Source organism: Anopheles coluzzii, chromosome 3, assembly GCF_943734685.1.
Source record: "Anopheles coluzzii chromosome 3, AcolN3, whole genome shotgun sequence".
NCBI classification, from domain to species: Eukaryota; Metazoa; Arthropoda; class Insecta; order Diptera; family Culicidae; genus Anopheles; species Anopheles coluzzii.
Window position 1 is genome coordinate 62658094 of NC_064671.1, and position 17270 is coordinate 62675363.

At 43.0% G+C, this 17270-nt stretch overlaps 1 protein-coding gene across 9 annotated transcripts in view; it reads right to left on the minus strand.

The window, feature by feature from the left end:
• Nucleotides 1–499: 499 nt before the first annotated feature.
• Nucleotides 500–17270, minus strand: part of LOC120959048 (protein enabled) — a 34332-nt gene continuing 17561 nt past the window's right edge. For 4 of the 9 annotated variants that reach the window (XM_049609286.1, XM_049609288.1, XM_049609287.1 and 1 more), the window contains exons 5-12: nt 5479–5629; nt 4497–4850; nt 4296–4427; nt 3873–4161; nt 2841–2926; nt 2508–2735; nt 2229–2374; nt 500–1314 (exon numbers count right to left, since the gene is read on the minus strand). In XM_049609286.1, the coding sequence (XP_049465243.1) occupies nt 1209–1314; nt 2229–2374; nt 2508–2735; nt 2841–2926; nt 3873–4161; nt 4296–4427; nt 4497–4850; nt 5479–5629 (1492 nt within the window). In that variant the 3' untranslated portion in view covers nt 500–1208. The remainder of the gene's footprint in view (nt 1315–2228; nt 2375–2507; nt 2736–2840; nt 2927–3872; nt 4162–4295; nt 4428–4496; nt 4851–5478; nt 5630–17270) is intronic. The other 5 variants (XM_049609290.1, XM_049609289.1, XM_049609293.1 and 2 more) reach the window with 5 other exon arrangements.

The window sequence follows — 17270 nt, forward strand, 5'->3', positions numbered from 1 at the left end:
TTACGATCCCCTGCTCTAAATCACACATCGTTCCCCGTCCCTATCGATTCGATTCAATGATGTGATCACTAAATTTAAGCTACATTTTGATTTAATCAGCTTGATTTGCTTCGGTGTGCAGTTTTCTTTTAACTGATGCGTTACGCAAACTTCGCGTAACATTTTAGCTGCGAGTGTTGTTTTCACTCAACACTACACACTACACGGCATCATTTTACTATTTTGCGCATTTAGACCAAAACTAGAATGAAGAGAGAAGAAAGCAAGAACTAAAATAAAATTAAACGCAACAAAGCTGTTAGCTTCCGAGTTGGTTTTCTTCTGAATTTTTCTGCCTCGCTTCGTTACTCTTACATACTTAATTCGTCGCACTTAAGTATTTAGTATCGTTAGTTTTAATTTAATTCATGTTCCCAATGATTTATGTTACGTTTTCATAGTTTAATGGTTTTTGCTTAGCTTTTTGCCTTTTTCTCTTGGGTTTTTTGCCTTCTCCATTCCTTCCCGAGAGTAATCATAATGAGACAGATAATATGGCTGACACATAGAGATACATGGATAGACATTCGATTCAAAGAACTGTGTTTTTTTCGCTTTCACCTTCTTTACTGATACACACACACACATACGCGGGCGGTCTGGTGTGGGTTAGAACACGACCCCAGTTTCCATTACGATTTTCCCACAGTAATATACGCAATGCAAGTGAGGAGGAAATGGGGTACGATGCAAAATCACTTTTTCACCAGTTGCGGTCCACCATCGTCAAGGAGAGTTTATATGATGATTATGATGATGATGATACTGCCACTAATACTACAACGCGATACGGAGGAGGATGAGGCGTGAAAGCCAACGCAGTGTGTATACATACACACCCACAGACCAAAACGGTTAACCACAACAACAATGGCGCACAAAAAATGTATATCAAATTTTATACATGCATTATGATGCGTCGGCAATGCAATCTGCCATTCGAATACGGACTCTGCCCGCGAGATCCGCGGCCACGCGGTAAACTGCTACACTCGCTATGTATATTATACTAGTTTATTAGCTCATATTTCGACTACCCACCTTTTTTTTCAACTGCACCACATTGTTTTACGACGTATATGTATAAACGTTTGGAGTCTTGTAAGTTCTGCATTTTTTCCGCGTAAGTGAATGGTGTGTTCGTTTTGCTTCTGTTTTCTGTATAAAGTTTACACGCCACTTTCTCTTGGTGGGAGATGCACTGCCACTTCCAATGCTTGAGAATATGCACCCCGGGTTGGTACCGACACTGGCTGATTAAAACATATTCGAATACTGGAATACAAATTATAGAATTATGATGGCAACAACAGTCGGAAAGCCAATTTATGAGAGCTTGGGCAAATAAAAACAAGTTAGACAGATCCGTGTCCGTGGGTCAGGATATTGGTAAGCGGGCCACTACAATTTCCCAGTATGGTCTTATTGTAGCGTTGACGCATCGCACCCAATCTGAATTCGTTCATCGTAATTGTTTGCTTCGTACCATCGTTCTGTTGCTCAAGCAGGCTCCAACGGTCATCAGTATCGGTACAACCCTATATCCTCCTGTCGCAAGTCAGATGAAGTCAGTCGCACCTTTTTGTTTGCTATTTCAAAGCACCTTGTCTTTAAAAGTTCTAGCCAGCAGCAAGTTACAAATTTTGATTGATTGGAAAATTGTTTCGACACTATAGATAAGAACGTAAGTTTGTGACAAAGGGTAAGCATTGAATTGAATAGCTTTCGCACCCATACGATGTAACAATAAAATAAAAAAAATAACTTACGCATGAGTATGTACGTCTTTGCGTTTCACGTACAGATACAATTGAAATGAAAACAAAATAAACCCTCCTTACGCAAGAAGCCGTGAAAAGAGGAATGTGTCATATGAAGTAAAATCTGCACCAGCAGTAGTAAACCTGTGTCTTACGCCCTACATTCGAATGTCCACCTCCGTTGTAATCATATCGTTGCCTGCGTTGCCTCTGGATTCTATGACACCATTCGATGCACCTCCTCTTCCTCTCCTCATCGTCACACTTCCACTTCTTACGATAGCTTGCGACTGTAGTTAGATATTTGCGGTAATAGAAACGGTGTATCGGTGTGTCTGCGTGTGTGTGTGTTCATGTGTGTGTGTTTCGTGGCGCTCGGTTCGGTTGCGCCAAAGAAACAAAGAAGCAACATGATGCAGCAGCGTTTACCTGCGGTTGAATTCTGATTTGATAGCTTCTATGATTTCTTGCTTCGCCTTGGCAATCTCGCTGCGCATCTCGCGCAAAATGTCTTCCTTCAGATTGTCGAACTCGACCGCAGTCGGAAGGGAGAAGCTATCACCACCATTGATCTGCTGTTATGTTTTCGTGGTTTTTGTTGTTATGTGAAGCAGTTCCAATGTTATGAAAAGAAAGGAAAAGGTTGTGCGTTGTTAGTCCAACGTTCCCCATTCGCCCTGCTTCACAGCTCGGTGAAAGGTTACCAACCTTCAGTATCGTTTCCTCACTGGCACTGCCGAAGCGTTTCCGCGACGGTTTCGGTGATTCCGAACCGCTCAGGCTTGCACCACCCTGGCCGCTGCCAGAGTTGGCGCCTCCTCCACCGCCGGCATTGTTATTGCCGCTGCCCAATTTGTGCGGCAGTGTGCTCGATTTTTCCCAGGCTCGCTGGCGACCACCGGATCCAGCTGCACCTCCATCCTCGTTGGAGTCCGGCTAGAAAATGGGGAAGAGCATGGCGAAATATGTTAAATCAATGCAGAAAAGCGAAAGACGCATTCTAGGCTAATAGCCGATTGATGACGGTACGGTACTACGGACCTCCTTCTTTTCTGCCTGCGCTCGACGCCTGGCAAGTGTTTTCGCCATTTCATCCATCATCGATGCCATACCAGATGACGACCGTCCTGGTTTTTGGAAGCACAAATAGGGAAAACCGCAAATTAGTTTAAAATGTTACGAACTCTAATGAAAATCTACTCAAACAAAAGAGACATACATTTTCAAACTACAATTATAATAATCTAACCTGTATCCGAATAGTTACCCAAACACATACTTATTATAGTTGTTAGACATGATTTTAAGCCTTAACGCTTTTCTTCGTGAGTTAATTGATTTCTAGCTAATTGCATTTGGTTGACAATGAATCTGGTATGGGCCAGACGGCCAAGGGTTTGTTTTGACATTTTGTTCCTATGTTACCCGAAAAAAAAAACAATCCTGCCAGACGAATCCTATTAGCGGTTTGTCTACACAGTTGGGTGACTGCGTTGCGTTACAATTCTTCTTGAACAAATACTCGGGCGTGTAATTTGAACATTAAATGTATTTTTATATACATTTGACATTTCAAACTAGATATTAGTTGTGATTGGACGGAAAATATCATCAACCTTTTGCAGCCCAATCAACTTAAGGTCAACTTAAACTACTGGCATGTCCACATCAAACTTCATGATGAAAAAGACCAATTTTCTATACCAAACCGTTTATTGAACTTTACATGGCTATGCAAAACGTCGGCTTATTTCCCAGCACCAGAAACACATTATTATCCATTCCAGTACACAACCAGTAACATATTCTTATTCTACATGATGAGGTGAGGTGGTATAAATTTTGACCGTTTTTGGTGACACAAATTAGCATCGTTTATGAGCAGGTAGGAAGCCGAAAAGGTGTTCGTATGGTTGCGGAAGGACAAAGGAAAAAAGGAAAGCAAATAAAAGAAAACACATAAAAACTACCAAAAACACACAGACGAGTGAGAGTACTCCGCGATGATGCAATGAGCCCGGTATGGGGGGATTAGTACAAGCAGCAATGTTAGTATGAGTGGTAAGTGCTAACCTATGGTTCCATAATTACCACTACCTCCGCTCGATGTACTGCTGCCACTGTTTTCCGTCACGGTGGACGACACGGCATTGCTGCCATTGTTGGCGGAGGAAGAGGTGGACGACACGCCAGCGGCCGGCGAGCTTTTCGGCGGTTGGCTGCGTTTCAGTTTGGCACTGGCCAGCTGGAGGGCCAAGGAGTTGATTTCTCCCGGCTTTACCGCTGGCATGCCGGGCGGTGGTGGCGGCGGCGGTGGAGCAGCCGCATTATTCAGATTTGGTGGCATCGGCGGTGCTGGTGGCTGTTGAACGAAAAAAAAGGAAGAGAGAGTGAAGCCTCGTTTTAGGATTGTGTGCGGCCACGGATTCCTTTGCTAATGCGGATTATTGTCTCGGAACTGTCGATACAATCGATCACCAAAAGCACACGATTTACCTGCGGTACGCTAGATGGTGCCGCCATCGGGAACATCGGCGGCATCATTGGCGGTGGTGGAGGAGCATTCGTTTGCTGCATCTGTGACGGTGGTTGCTGCTGGTGCGGCGGCTGCATTGGCATCTGTGGAACCTTAAGAGAATGGCGAGAAGGTAAGGTAAGACACACTCACTCTCCAAGCGGACAAGCCTTGCCACTTACCGGTGGTATACCGTACTGTGGTTGGCCAGCACCGTACGGACCGCCGACACCATTCGGTGGTCCGTAGCCGTTCGGTGGCATCATCATCGGTGGCGGCGGTGGTGCGGACTGCTGCTGCTGTTGCTGCTGTGAAACGAGCTGCTGCTGGCCGGCGTAGATCGGGTTCGCTGGATTGCTGTTGGTCGCGCTCGGGGAGCACGTGGCCGTCGCGTAAATCGAACCGTTCGAAAGGTTCGACGGTAGCTGCTGCTGTGGTGGCGGTGGTTGCTGCGGCGGTTGCGGTGGCAACACCGACTGATTCAGCATTTGATGATTTTGATTCGATGCTACGTAGATTGGCTGCGGATACGGCTGCTGGGTAATGAAGGGGAGCGTACGAGAAACACGTTAAACATCAGTACTTGGTCGAAAAAGCGCATTAAAATTCTGGTACAGAACACTACAAGAAGTTTGGAGAATTTCATGCACCATAACAAAACTGGCATTGCGGAAATGTCAAGGTAAGGGCGATCCGTGACAATCCCGCCTCCCCCTTTGCTGTCCCTTTGCCACTATGAACCGTCCGTTTCAAGGGATATCTTCACTAATGTGCGAGTCACGTGGTACGTCAAATCGTACCGTCTTTTCACCAACAACTACATACAGACACACACACACACATACATTTCCACACGAACGGTAAATACTACCAAAAATATGCCATTATCATTCACTCCACCCTGCACGGTAGCAGTCGGCATCGACCCTCAGCGGCCATTCCCTGCTATAACCGATCAACACCCCCATCATGACAGGTGCCTGATGGGAAATCGAATTTTCGAAATGGGCAACGTTTTCAAGGTCATCACTAGTTCGCTTCCGTTCTGGTTCCGGTCGCAATGCTTCCAATGAAGTGCACACACTGGTATCTTCCCGGTCGATTTTTACACTTGCGCGCCCCTAGCAGGTGACCACCACCGCCGCCGTAGGAAAAGCTACTTACCGAGTTGTTTCCATAGGTAATACTGTTGGTACTGCTGTTGCTCTGCTGTGATGCATAGATCGGTTTCTGTTGCTGCTGTTGCTGCGCCTGTGACTGCTGCGATGCCTGCTGCTGCTGTTGTGTCGGTAACGCTGGCGGGACCGGTGGTGCACTGTTGTTTTGCGTTTGCAAACACAGGAGGGCAGATGAAACAAACCGAACAGGGAAGGAGAGAGACAGAGAGAGAGAATGGTCAAATTAATGCTGTGTGCTCACAATGGGGCTCGTAATGGGGGTAAACAATAGTAATGTTTCAATCCTAACTCTAAATTGTCGCGGATTGCGGATGCTGCCTTTTGGTGAATTTGCTCTGCTTGTGCTACACGCGCACGCTACGACCCAAGCTTTGACACCACCTCTCGGCCAATGTGTTATGTGTACTCTACTCACTGGTAACACCACTCCAGACGACATACAGCTCTCTACCGTACTATTCGCCAGATACGAGTCCCCCTCGTAGTTACAAATGGATGCTACACTCTAGACAACGTTTTCTCTAGCTTTTGTGCTCTCCCGCGTTGTGGTCTCCCTTTTTCTCGCTGGCCAAAAAAAGGGATGGAAGTTGGACCCGAAGGAGGGGGGGGGATATCTTCTCACATTCAAATAATCATCATTCCAAACTACTCTGTCGCGTGCCAGGCATGACACACCAGCTCACCACACCGCCAAAGTACGGAGAACATTGTTTGACAACGGCAAACAGGTGCACGTGCGCTCGTTCCTGCAATTGTCTCTCCAATTATTTTGTGTTCTATTTACTGAACACAATGATACTAAAAAAAAACTTTACGCGAGATGTACATATTATTATGGTAGCACCCCAGGCCCGACATCCTGATGTGCGCTCCCAGAGTTAAGCTTCCTAGGGCATATTTTCCCGCCAACACCCAATGTTATTTAAGGGTGTGCCTCCTTTGTTGCTCTTTTCGTTCTGGTTTTCCATGAATCTCCACCACCTCTCGCTCTCCTTCTCTCACTCTCTCTCTATCTCTCTGTAATGGAGCCAAATTGCTCTCAACACCTTTAAGCGTGTTTATGGACCCGATCTCCCACGGCCCCAATAATGTATCCTTAGGCATCCGCATAAGAGATCCTTCGCGCGTGACACACCGAGAGCGCCAGGATGCTGCTGAGACACTTGGACCAGAGATGCCGTGTCGTGTCGGACAGCAACAAAGAGCACGGATAGCCGCCGTTGCCACCGACTGCCAAACATCCGCATCCGTGTTAGCGAGAGGAAAATTGGAAAACAGAGAGTCTTTCGGAGGCTGTTACGCTCTCCGAGATGCTCTCCTCGTGCTCCCGGTGGGCGGTGGTATGTTATGATGTTATGAGGATATTTGCAAACACATACACACACATACACGCACGACGACGAGTGTTGACCGAATTCTTTTACTCGCATCGAATCCATTGCGCATACCCGCGTTCGCAAAACAGATGGGAAGATAGCATGGGGAAGGAGGGAAATGTGATCCGAAAAAAGGGGAGCGAAATTTTACGGCATCTTGCCAACAATAGACCGACAGGAACTGCATTTTAGCCATTCTTTCTTTGCAGTATGTACCGACGACATAGATACCCCTCTTGCGGATCCATGCGGATATTCAAGAAACTACTCGAAAATACAGATGCATAAGCCCTCTTACTTACTTATCTGTTGAGTTCAGTGAGTTCAGTTTGTGATTACACTTAAAAGTATAAAACATTTAAAAAGTGTCCTGGTAACTTGAAGACACTCGATAAGGTAGAGCTAAAACTAGGACTGTTACTTATACTGAGTTTTGAATAAAGTAGAATCTTAATGCGTAATTAGAGATCTTTTAAAATCTATTAGCCATTTGGGGAATTCAACCTATCATGCCTGTCAGGGTCATCATCATAGGGGTTTTCAGGGTTTCTCGTATTTTTGGACACTTGATTCTTTCTTCCGGGAAGTGAACTTAATGTGACGGGAGCTGGACCTTCGAGTACTCTTGTTGGACATGCACATTGAAAAGCTGTTAGAAATTTAAAATGTGCCTGTTCAAAAAGGGTGGTGATAAAGTCCAATTCTCGTCACATAAGGTTCACTTCCCGTAAGATAGAGTTTAAAAAGTGTCGAAAAAGTATAAGACCCCTTAAAACCTCTTTAAATTCATATTTCAAATTAAAAATCAAGTTAAAAAAACTCATAATTCCAAAAAAAACTCCAAAATGCAATTCTTAGTGCTATTGCTACGAGTAAATACTTTACTTTGTTACCAACTTTTCTTTTTTTCTATTAATCGATCACAATTGTCTAGAGTCAACTACGTGATTTAGTAATGTTGAAAAATTACACAAAAATTCAACATTACTAAAAATTCAAAAATTCATAAACTAAAGCATACAATTTCAGGCGAGCATTAATGAGAAACTTCAGTGTTCGTAAAAAAATTACAACGGCAGAATATCAAATAATTGATAAGATAAATTAGATTAACATATTTTGCCACGGTAATAGTTTTCAAAAGGTAATACAGATCGATTTAGACCTTGCGTGAAAGTGAGCGTGAAATTTTGAGTTATTATTAAATGAGTTATTATTAAATATTTATCAGATTATGGCTTATCGTACACCAAAAGAAAGGGAATTAAATCCCCAACTATTTAGACTATAAAACATGTTACAATAATCAATTTCATGCATTTCCTTTTGATTATCAGCTTGGTTCACGGCAAAAACCTAAAACTAATCAATCATATTCCGTATATTGTATATATATTAATATTTAATTAAATATAGTAGAAAGCCCCAAAATTTCACGTTCAATTTCATTGGAGCTGTAACCGGGGCTTAAAGAACCAAAAATTTGGGAGCAAATGAAATTGTGAATATGCAACTCAGTAAAAAGAGAATTTTCAGTAATCGTGTATAGCTTGAATTTCTGATGTGAGTTTATTTGTATAATGTATTTTTAACGTGCCTTTAACACATAAGATGGATTTAATCGTATACAACACTTGTAAAGCTTAAGCCCAAAATTGGACATCTTGAATGGATATTCGATCTTACCAGCTGGCTCTATCAATCCACTGTACGATAGCAGCCGGTAACAGATACCGAGAGCATAGCTAATAAACCCACCGCACGTACACGCGACAAACAATAGGGTCACAAAAAAATATTGTTAAATAGTGGTGAACACAGTGGAACTAAACTCCAACACAAACACAAAAGACATAAAAAACAATTATCATTGCATTTTGAATGCCAATAAAATCGTCAATCATGTGGCTATTGGTCAACACAACTATGTGGGCTCAAAATGTGTGTTATCTTTTTTGTTCGGGTACAGTACTGTCACGTCGTTCGGAAACACCAGCCCATCGCGGCGGGGGCCAATACAAACAAATAAACATCCGCAATCAAGAATCACGCTCGTCCCGCCATTCCCGGCTGGTTTTCCCATTGTTAGAACCCATTGTTTTCGCATCGCCAGTCACATTATTGGACGGAATCGACAGGCGTCGTTATGTGCGCCAAATAAAGCAGCTGGCACTGCTTGTGGGGCGATAAAATTATCTACCCTTACGTACCGCATGAGCCTAAGGCATAGCGGTTAGAACGCACCGGAAGTAGCCTTAAAGGTACCTCCAAAGAAGAACTGGTCCGTCTCCTCTCTCTCTCTCTCTCTCTCTCTCTCTCTCTCTCTCTCTCTCTCTCTCTCTCTCTCTCTCTCTCTCTCTCTCGCACTCTCTGGGTACACCAATTTGGCGGCAACAAAATCGTTATTGCTTTCGCCGTCATCACCGTCCCGCTGATACAACGTCGTACAGGTCGGGTTCTGCAGACGGGTCCGCTCATTCATCCCCGGGACCTGACACCGGACGTTAATTAGATGACAATCGATTCATCGTTTCCGGTGGATTACCCCGCCCTTTCCAATCGGACGCCTTCCACCGACCCCAAAAAGTTCGATAAGCCAAATAAGCGTGGGTGACAGAAAGGTTAGCTTTTTCTTGCTGTTGAAACCGAAAGCAGGATAGCGGGGCGCGAAAGCTAATGACACAATTTACCGGCTCGGGAACAGGATTGACAAACAGGTCCGGAGTGAGGGGGAGGCTTCGGATTGGTCTTTGGCTGTTCAGAAAAAAAGCATCGACGAGCTATATATATTTAACCCGACCATCGTGCCTATGCGCGCCTCAATCCATCAGCAGCACCATCAGCAGCAATGTGCCATGAAAGCGTGCAACATCATTTTGTGGAACATTCGAAAATCGATGCGCCTTAGATTTGTGTTTTCGTTACGTTGCTTCGTTACGCAGACCAGCCAACAGATTAGGAGCAATGAAACGGGACAATAAACAGTCGCAAAAGCGCATTAAGCGTAGGCTTACATTCAAGAAGAAGGGGACCAGGCGGTAATGTTCACGACAAAGAAATGAGTGCAATGTTTTAGGCGCCCATGGCAAATTGCATCTTTGACGCAGCACAAAATTGGAAGCACCTACCACCGGCGCTAGAATTCACGTGAGAACCAAACTTTGAAACGAAATGGGGAAACCATCACGGGCTGTAAGAACGGTATAAAGTTTAGCTGCAACCCTCGAGACTTTCCGACGAATGTTTGATGAGTAACCTGTGTTCTTTTTTTTCTTTTCCGGAACCCTCCGCACTGTCTTCATTTAGAGCTCAAGCCGGCATGTCTCATGAGGTTTGGTGTTTGTCGAGCACTTTGAAGTTTGTTAGGTGCTGGGCGCAAAAGTATTACATTCTGCTTAGGAGAGGAGGATAATATAATGGATATCGTAGAGCATCATTGTGCAGAATTCAACAGGAAAGTGGTCGACGGTTAAACGTATTAGATTGCCTTCACTGTAAATTAAATTTTCGAGATAGTGTTTCAAGGGCAGCACAAACAAAAAACGGGGAAAAGTTCCGAAAGCCGAACGTTGCTTATCCTACTCAGAGAAAAGCAGTTCTTACAAAACGAATAAGCCGTAGCAGTAGAGACAATGTACTTTCTCCACAAGCGAAACCCTTCCAATTTTCATTTTCATGGCACATATTTCACAAATTCTGTGATGAAACTACCAAAAACACAAAACATAACAATGACCCGTAACCACTCAGCCAGAAACAGGCGGAAAATGTCCATCCGTCATCGTTGGCTTTCGGCTTTCTTGATGTTTAATTTCCGCTAACGATTTTCTTTGTTTGGGAATGATTTTTCAATTTTCTACCCCCGTTTGCGGGCGCTAATGACAACCAGGAGCTGTTAACTATCAAATTTCAACACTAAACGTACCACACACACACACACACACATGGGCATAATGTCGAACGAAAGTCGAAACTCCTTTCCCAAAAATAGAGGGATTTTGTGGTTCAGTGTTGCTGTTAGAAGTGTTATATTTGATTTAGTAATGTGTTTTTGGAGTGGAACAGTGAATGTGACACGGTACATATTTAAGGGCAATCTCCCTTAAAACATCAAAGTGGTAAAATCTACATTTTGGCGAGATAACACACGTTATGCGTTGAAATATTGAAAAGCAAAGACAAATTTGAACAAATCAAATTTCCATTCTCATTTCCGAACTGCTTTAAACCAATCCCGTGTACCTTAGCATATTGCGAGCGAAGTACGAAAGCGTACATGTGTGTTACTCCTACAACTACAGTGCACATTGCTTCACATCCACGTGGAGAAGAGCGTGCATTTGCCAACGAGTGTACAATGTTTATACTTGAATGAATCATGCCCAATGTACGTAGCATTTTCTTTTTGCCCACCACACCTTCCCCACATTTCTTCCAATATCTGCTGTACCATATTGCAGCCACCTCTGTCATCCTAACGCGGTTAGTTGCGTGCACGGGATGTGTTTGTGTGTGTGGTAACAACATATTCTTCAGTCTGTTTTGCATATGGCCTTTAAAAGAAAGTCTTTCTTTACGCACCACCAACCACCCTGGTTTGGCAGATGGGTGTGTGAATGTCTCATCCAGCAGCTCGCGGGGGATGGATTGTGTGGGGCCTTTGGGGTGGATTCTCTTTCAACAGAGTTCCCATACCGATCATTTCTACATCGGTTCTTGGATTTCACACGAGCAACCCGACCACCACACCAGACGATAGTTGGATTTATAAAGGTTTGCTGCTATTCTCCCCACCGCCAATGTCCCAAACGAAATCGGAGAAGCACTCTGTTTATTAGGTTAGAAAAACAATGGTATTAAAAGAAACGGTAAAACAGTAGTATGAGATTAAATTCTTCGATCGGATGAAAGACGGCAAGACTGGGGTTTGGTGGCTAGAATTCTTGGAAAAAGAAATGACAGACTATAACACGCCCATACCCACAAACAACTGAAAAATGATGCTTTAATGTACGCAAAAGACTTTGGAAAGGATAGGTCCATAACCTCTTCTCACAGGTTCCGAAAGCAACTACTCCACATATTCTTTCCACTTTTCACAAAAGTAACTCGCCTCTAAAACCACTCCACAAAATAGAACATTAGTGGGTGAGAAAAGACAAAAAAAGTGAAACATAATGTAAAAATATGTAACGCTTTCAAGACGGCAACGGTCGCAAAAATACAATCCTACAGAAAGCACAATGAATATGGGGACCGCACCACAACAGCTTCACCGCGCTCTGGAGAGGTGACACAGAAAACAGAAGTGGCAAAACAATGCAACGCGAACAGGCGAAGTTAATGGAAGTAAGTTGAAATGTGCTTGAGACGAGTAGTAGTAGTACTACTACTACGTGGGTGCGCCCTTAGAGCACGCAAATCCGCAGAGTAATGTACTCTCACACACACTCCAGGAATTTCATCACTCCCGGGGACGTGTGCAAGGGTGAATTTAACGTGTTTAGTGTTTGTGTGTGTGTTTGAATACGGGAACGTCGGAAGCGGTAGTAACAGTGGCACTAGCAGTTTCTACCCATTTTTTTCATTCGTCGTTAGAACGCGACCCACTTTTCTTCATCTTTAGGAAATTACAATCACACTACCAGCAGTAGTGTAGCAGTGGCGGCGGCGGTAGGGGCACGTGGCAAACGAGGCCAAGAGAGCAGGGAGCGGGATTGGATACAGGAAACGGTCGGTCGTCGTTCTGGATGATGATATGCACGTTTCCTAGTTTTCCCTCGTATTTATTTGTGCGCCTCCTCTTACGCGCGCTGTGCAGCTCTCGTTGACGTTTGAGATTTATTCGAATGGAGAGTTGTGCACGGTACAATAACACGGTGCGCCTTTCACAGCCAAGACATGTTTAGCAGTTCATTTATCATAACCCACAACAAGCAGACAAGAATTGCAGCCAGGTCGACGACGACAGGGAATCCGTGCGATAGGAAATTGTGGGTAAAGTTAAATGTGACACACTGTGATGGGAAAAGCTGAGATCAATACTTGTAATAGATTGGTGTAAACTTTTACCATTGCTGTCGAGGAGGCTGTTAACTTATTGTTTACTCACACCACTATCATCTTATGACATTCTACAGGATTTCAGACCATTATTACAAAAGCAGATCAAGTCACGTAAGAATAACCGTATACAAAACAAATCTGATCAGGATTATTGATTCTGGATAAATATTTGAAAGTGAGTGAAAGAATCCAAGTCTTGTAACAGGACAAGCTACGAGGATGTCACAAAGAAAGAAAACAGTGTCCGAAACAAGGTGATTCATGTTTAATGAGTATTGACTCTAGATATCAATTGATTTCAAAAGACTCTGGATGGAACTTACTTCCATCATTTACAAATCTCGTGAATCTACGACGACGACTGACGGTGCGTAACTCTCATGAACTCTCTAATAAAAAAATATACGAGTGATTACATTGAAAATTCTGAAAACACATATTATATTGCATTCAGAGTTTTCGGATTATAATTTGTTGTATTTGTTGTGTAATTTTAATTTAATTTTAGCTCAAGAAAGTATGATCACTTCCACAGAGAATGTCAGAAACTTTGTTACATTTGTCTTTCATGTTACGTCAAAGTGATACTTTACTTACAGATAATTCCAAAAATCGAGTCATATGTATAATTAAGCGTTTTGGAATTATAACCAAAGTATAATAATTATTTTGCCAAGAATCCTCATACAAAACCATTGTTTATTCAATCCAATTAAACTTAGTACCAAAATCCCTCTGCATTTACATCTCTTCATGGCAATCCACGCTAGTGGTGGGATATCAGAATTGGACCTACCCGATTCCGATTCGGTGTTCGGAATCAACTCCCATGCCGATTTCGATACGATTTTGGGGCCGTTTTCGATTCTGAAAACGATTCCGATTCCAGAACCGATTCTGATTCCAGAACCAACTCCAGAATCGGTTCTAGACCTACTATCCACCATCAATTTCAGAAAACTTATTAGCTAACTAGGAATCGATTCCGTTTCGACGAAGACTTCATTTTTCCCATCACTAAACCACACTCCAACCTTCTCCAACTAAAGATATCATAATTTCGAAATGAATATTCGACCCGATGCTTAGGCTTGTAATGACCTATGATCTTTACCGACCACCCAACCACTCCCCCTTTCTTACACAATCGTGACGAGCAACAGAAGCCACAGAATGGTTTTTTAATGTTCCCGCTCTGATTTCGGTTTCATTCGGTTTTAGGCTGGGGTTTGTGCATCATATTTTTTGTCTTCTTTCTTTTCTACTTCCAGCTGCTTCTACTGATAGTGACACTATCGTTCCCCTCACTAGGGAAGCTCTTTGCCTTTTGCCCCTCCCCCCTTTCTTCCACCCCATTGCCTCACACATTGATTCCAGCGGCGCATAGAAATGAAAGGAACAATGAAATAGAGGGATAATCATGGAAATTGGTCGGAAATGAAACATAACTACTTCCAAAACGTGGAGAGATTGTGTTTACTCTTCGATTAACGGCGGTAGTCATAATTATGCCCGCTTAAACGAGATGGCGTTTTGGATGCAGCAACAAGATCATCTTTGTACGGGGAGATTTTCAACCCATCAACAGATGGATTAATTACGTCGAAGAGCCATAACGAAACAGAAACCAAAATGAAGTTATTGATATTGGTATTCAGTGTTGCTCTGCCTTTGCTTTGTTTTCGTTCCCAAGTCAGCAGTGGATAGCTTCCAAGGGAAGTTTTTTGCAATATTACGTACATATACGATGCTTAGTGGTGCGAAGCGATATCTTATCGCAGAAACATTTACGATAAACATGTATGACTGCACGACGTTTGTAGAATCAAACGACGCCAAGTTCTTCACAGCCAAGCAAAGCAAAACATGATTAATTCCTTCACACATTCCCGACTGATAAGCAAGACTCGCGATCAAGACTCCTTAGCACCTTTGAAGCAGGTTCAAGCAAATCTTCCACTCTACGCAACAAAGCAAAGGTGAGGTGTGAGTAAGTGCACAACAAAGAGAGCTTGGCGCTCGCTGACACCGGTTATTACTGAGAAAATTACAGCTGTGACGAATGCACAGCGGATGTTGACGATGCATGCATTGCAAAATAGGTGTATCGCTGGTAGGTTGAGCTGCCGTTCTGTAAGGTGCGAGAAGCTGCATATTTAAAGCATTACAATGACTAGTTGATAGGAATAATCTAGAAGCTTTATGCATGTCATGGATGGTATAAATGGAATGAAAACCATTTAGCTGCTTCAGAATGCATTTGATAAAAGATTCGATAAGCAATGTCAAAGCTATAGCTTAATATCATATCTATGCTTTTTACATGGTTACTTTATTCAAATTATGCACAAAGGCATTACGTAGAAACTGTTGCAATAATCTACAATGTAAATAGAGTCATCGCTAGTTTACGGGAGCAAAGAATAGTACGAGTAGTAGGATCATCATAATCAACACCGTTCATCATCACGCTGTCTTCACGATTTTGCAGCAACACTGCTGACACGTAATTCCGCTATTATACAGTCTTAACCACGGCTGTACAAAAAAGCAAAAAAGTTCCCAACTAAACTCCTGCAGGCAGATTACAACTAGACCGCAGAGTTTTTGGTGGTAAACTTTTTCCGACACCCATTATTCGTGAGAAAAAGTGGGAAAGAAGACTTGTGGACTTGTGTACCTGCTACACCGCAGATCCATTCCATGGTACGGATTTTACACTCCCAGCTACTACAAAACTACGAGCTGCAGCAGCAGAGCTCAGAATGGCCAGCACCTCACTTTTCGCGATTTTGCAACATGGCAGTTGTCGTTGAATGCGAATCGGTGAAATCTTCAAGCAGTACAGGGATGAGGTACATGGAGGATAGATACAACAATCAACGACTTTTCTACGCTGTATAAAGTTCATGGAAAGGAAAGGAGATAGAGCATTCGTAACTGCGAGGTCCATTTTTTCCCGCATGCTGCCGTGTTCATTACCCCTCATGCTTAAGTGGCATTCTTCCGGTGTCGTCCAAGAGAAGAACGCCAAACAACGGAAACAGTGTAAACGACGGTTGGTACCACCAGGTTACTGAATAAGAGTTATTGATGGTAGCAAGCATATAGCTTAAGCTGCAGAATTTAGATTTTAGACTTTTTTTATCTTGTTTTGAATTAGAAACATCTTTTAAATAATTTATGAATAATCAAATAACAAGTCAAATAGCAACAATTATTAAAATTGAAGCACACGTGCCGCTCCTTTCTCAATAAAGAAAGAAGAATTTAATGGTAACAAAAGCATATAATTGTTTTGTTTCAATAAAAGCATAGATCAAATAATAGATGAATGGTCAAAATTTATAAAACGTCACAAAATTGATATTTTGATGATATTTTAATCAGGAGTGACGACATAAAAAATAAAAATTAATGGTAAAGAATGAATGGATCCTCCAGAGAAAAAAAAAACAAGCAAACTAAGCCAAGAACACTCAAAAGAAACAAACCAGATGATAGTTGAAAGGTAGCACACTCCGCCAGCTGCTCAAGATTCAAAACTCTTACACCCAAACCCAACTGGCAGCGAAGTAAAGTAAAGAAACTTCAAAGCGAGTAATGAGTGTGCAGTCCCAGCTTTTCCAAAAGGGCAGAAGAAGGAACAGAAAACTCTCAACACAGTGGAGGAGTGAGTGTGGGTTAGTTTCCGGAATCTGTGTCATCGGATTGTTTTGGGTTCCGCTTTTTAGCTTGTTTTTTTCGCCTGTTTTTCCACTTTGCTGACCTCTTCATTTCAACGCGCTCGCTTAAACGTTTTTAATTGTGGTAGCATCATTTGTGTTTGTGTGTGTGTAATCGTGAGGGAGACTGAGGCACCGCAGCAAGCAGCCACCACTATGTACTAGCAGAAAAAAGCACAGAACAAAAAAAACTGCTACCCACGGTGATAAACACATGCGGGATGGATGATGATGATGATGATGCGGTTGTGGTTGGACAAAAGATAAATCATACTTTGTCCGGTGCGCACGTACTTAAAGCTCACCCCTACTACGGGCAAAGCGATACGGAGAGTACTTTTCGTTTAAGCCACAATCAATGGTAGCGTCCACCACCGGCACAATTATAGTAGCCTAGCAAGCAGAAGAAACTGTACTTCAAAAGGCCAGCAGCGCAGCACTATGGGGTAGGACGCCCCCGCGGAAGGAAAGGAAAAAACTAGACCATAATTAAATCACAAAGCTTTCCTTAATTATTCTAGAAAAGAAGAAACGAGCCATCGCAACGTTTGGCGCACTGTACCCACAATAAAGTCGTCCTCCTCCCCGGGTGATGTCTCTGGGAACTTTGG